Here is a 1,537-nt window from a genome sequence, read left to right as displayed (position 1 = left end):
AATATCTTTGGGGCCATGCCGCCTTGAGGAGGACACCTCAAAATCACATACTATTGCAACTTGATCTAGAGAAGGCTAAGGCAAAAGATGGACTTTCAACTTTGATATTTTTTTAAGGGTGGGGACCAGATAGGCTAGTGGATAGAGTGTTCGTGCTCTCACACGTGTCAGTTAAATAGTGGCCCGTGCTTCCCAAGGAAAGGGATGAGCTTTAATATCAAATGGTAGAAATTAAAAAAAAACAAAATTTGACGTGGGTTATGTTTCTTGTAAGGGCTGTCATGTCTCCGGACTAGTACTACTGTTTGTGGTGAATAGGTGCAAGGTGGCAAGGAAGGCGTGGCGGGTCGCATTTAAGGAAGGAGAAGAGTATTTGGAGTCTGCTATAAAAGAGGGGGGGGGCGGCCCGAAAGCATGCTGTTCTTGTTGTTGACAACAGTCTTGAGAGTAAAATGGCTTGGAATCCATCTCAGGTATTTTTTGGGCTGCCTCTGCCTGCTGCAAACTTCTAATACACAACATATTAAGATCTAAAATTAAGTTTTCTAGATTACATTCTATTGCTGTAGCCGTCGTAGCGTAGTTAGATAAATTAGTTTTTCCTTTCTTTCTGCCTGTCATTAATATATATATATATTATATTTTTATTATGAAATTCCAAATTTGATTTTGAGCATATGGACAGGTGATGCTGCTGGCTCTCACCATGACGCTGCTGCTCGCGTCCATCCCCGTCCAGGTCCAGGCGCAGGACCGGGGGACTTGCACATGCCTTGCCACCCCGGCCGCGCCTACTTGCGCCAGCGTATCCGACGAGTGCACTGAAGGCTATGCTCCCCGATGCACCACGCTCCCATTTCTCATTTTCCCCCCATCCTGTGGTTTGTGCCCTACTATTATTTTACCTGCTGACCACCTTAATTAGTTAATTTAACGTTTGGTCGATCGGCTGTTAGCTTATTATTAGAATTTAGTAATATGACATGTGAGTACTCTAAAAAGAAAACTCCTCGTGGTTCTGAAAAACTACCTCCCTCTGTGTCTCCCTCTTTCTGCTGCAGCTTGCACGTGCCTGTCAAGTGAAGAGGAGGCCACGCTCGGAAACGTAGGCGAAAAAACCCACGTCGGTCCTGGCAAATATATCCGCGAGGTTGGGATGTAATCAATCAACTGCATTTTGCTTTGACTTTGCAACATGTGGGGATAGCCAGCATGGCCTCCCATGAGCTGTAAGAAGCTAGTGCTCGGAGGCTCTTTGGGTCATCAATAATAATAATAAGTGACTTTTACGTAATATCTTGTTTTGATATTTCATTTGTTTGTTGCTTATCATGTGGCATGCATTTCTGCAACACGTACTCACTTTCTGCCGTTTGAGCTCCAATAAAGCAGGGAACCCTCCTTCACGACTTCAATTTACACAACTCCTTGACTTCAACCTTAACACGACACAACACCAGGAAGCTCCTAAGCGCACAACTAGCTCTAAACTACGCTCAAATACACTATTTTCTTCTAATTATCCTAAAAAAACAAG

At 43.9% G+C, this 1,537-nt stretch overlaps 1 protein-coding gene across 1 annotated transcript; it reads left to right on the top strand.

Moving 5' to 3' along the window:
* Positions 1–364: 364 nt before the first annotated feature.
* Positions 365–1,294, top strand: LOC147642031 (uncharacterized). Its single transcript, XM_086802188.1, has 3 exons — positions 365–473; positions 686–881; positions 1,062–1,294. The coding sequence occupies exons 1-3, from the start codon at positions 453–455 to the stop codon at positions 1,160–1,162; spliced, it is 318 nt and encodes a 105-aa protein (XP_086658314.1). The 5' UTR covers positions 365–452; the 3' UTR covers positions 1,163–1,294.
* Positions 1,295–1,537: the final 243 nt, after the last annotated feature.

Source organism: Cibotium barometz, chromosome 1 (genome assembly GCF_041138505.1).
Source record: "Cibotium barometz isolate CiBa-2024 chromosome 1, ASM4113850v1, whole genome shotgun sequence".
In the NCBI taxonomy this organism is placed as follows: Eukaryota; Viridiplantae; Streptophyta; class Polypodiopsida; order Cyatheales; family Cibotiaceae; genus Cibotium; species Cibotium barometz.
The sequence above is the reverse complement of the archived record's forward strand: the minus strand, read 5'-3'. Positions and strand labels throughout refer to the sequence as shown.

What these genes read in the sequence shown, in the direction of transcription:
- LOC147642031 (XM_086802188.1), top strand. Translation starts at nt 453, where the DNA reads ATGGCTTGGAATCCATCTCAG. An exon ending in TGGCTTGGAATCCATCTCAG is followed by an intron (nt 474 to 685) that starts GTATTTTTTGGG and finishes GCATATGGACAG; the next exon opens with GTGATGCTGCTGGCTCTCAC. An exon ending in CATTTTCCCCCCATCCTGTG is followed by an intron (nt 882 to 1,061) that starts GTTTGTGCCCTA and finishes TTTCTGCTGCAG; the next exon opens with CTTGCACGTGCCTGTCAAGT.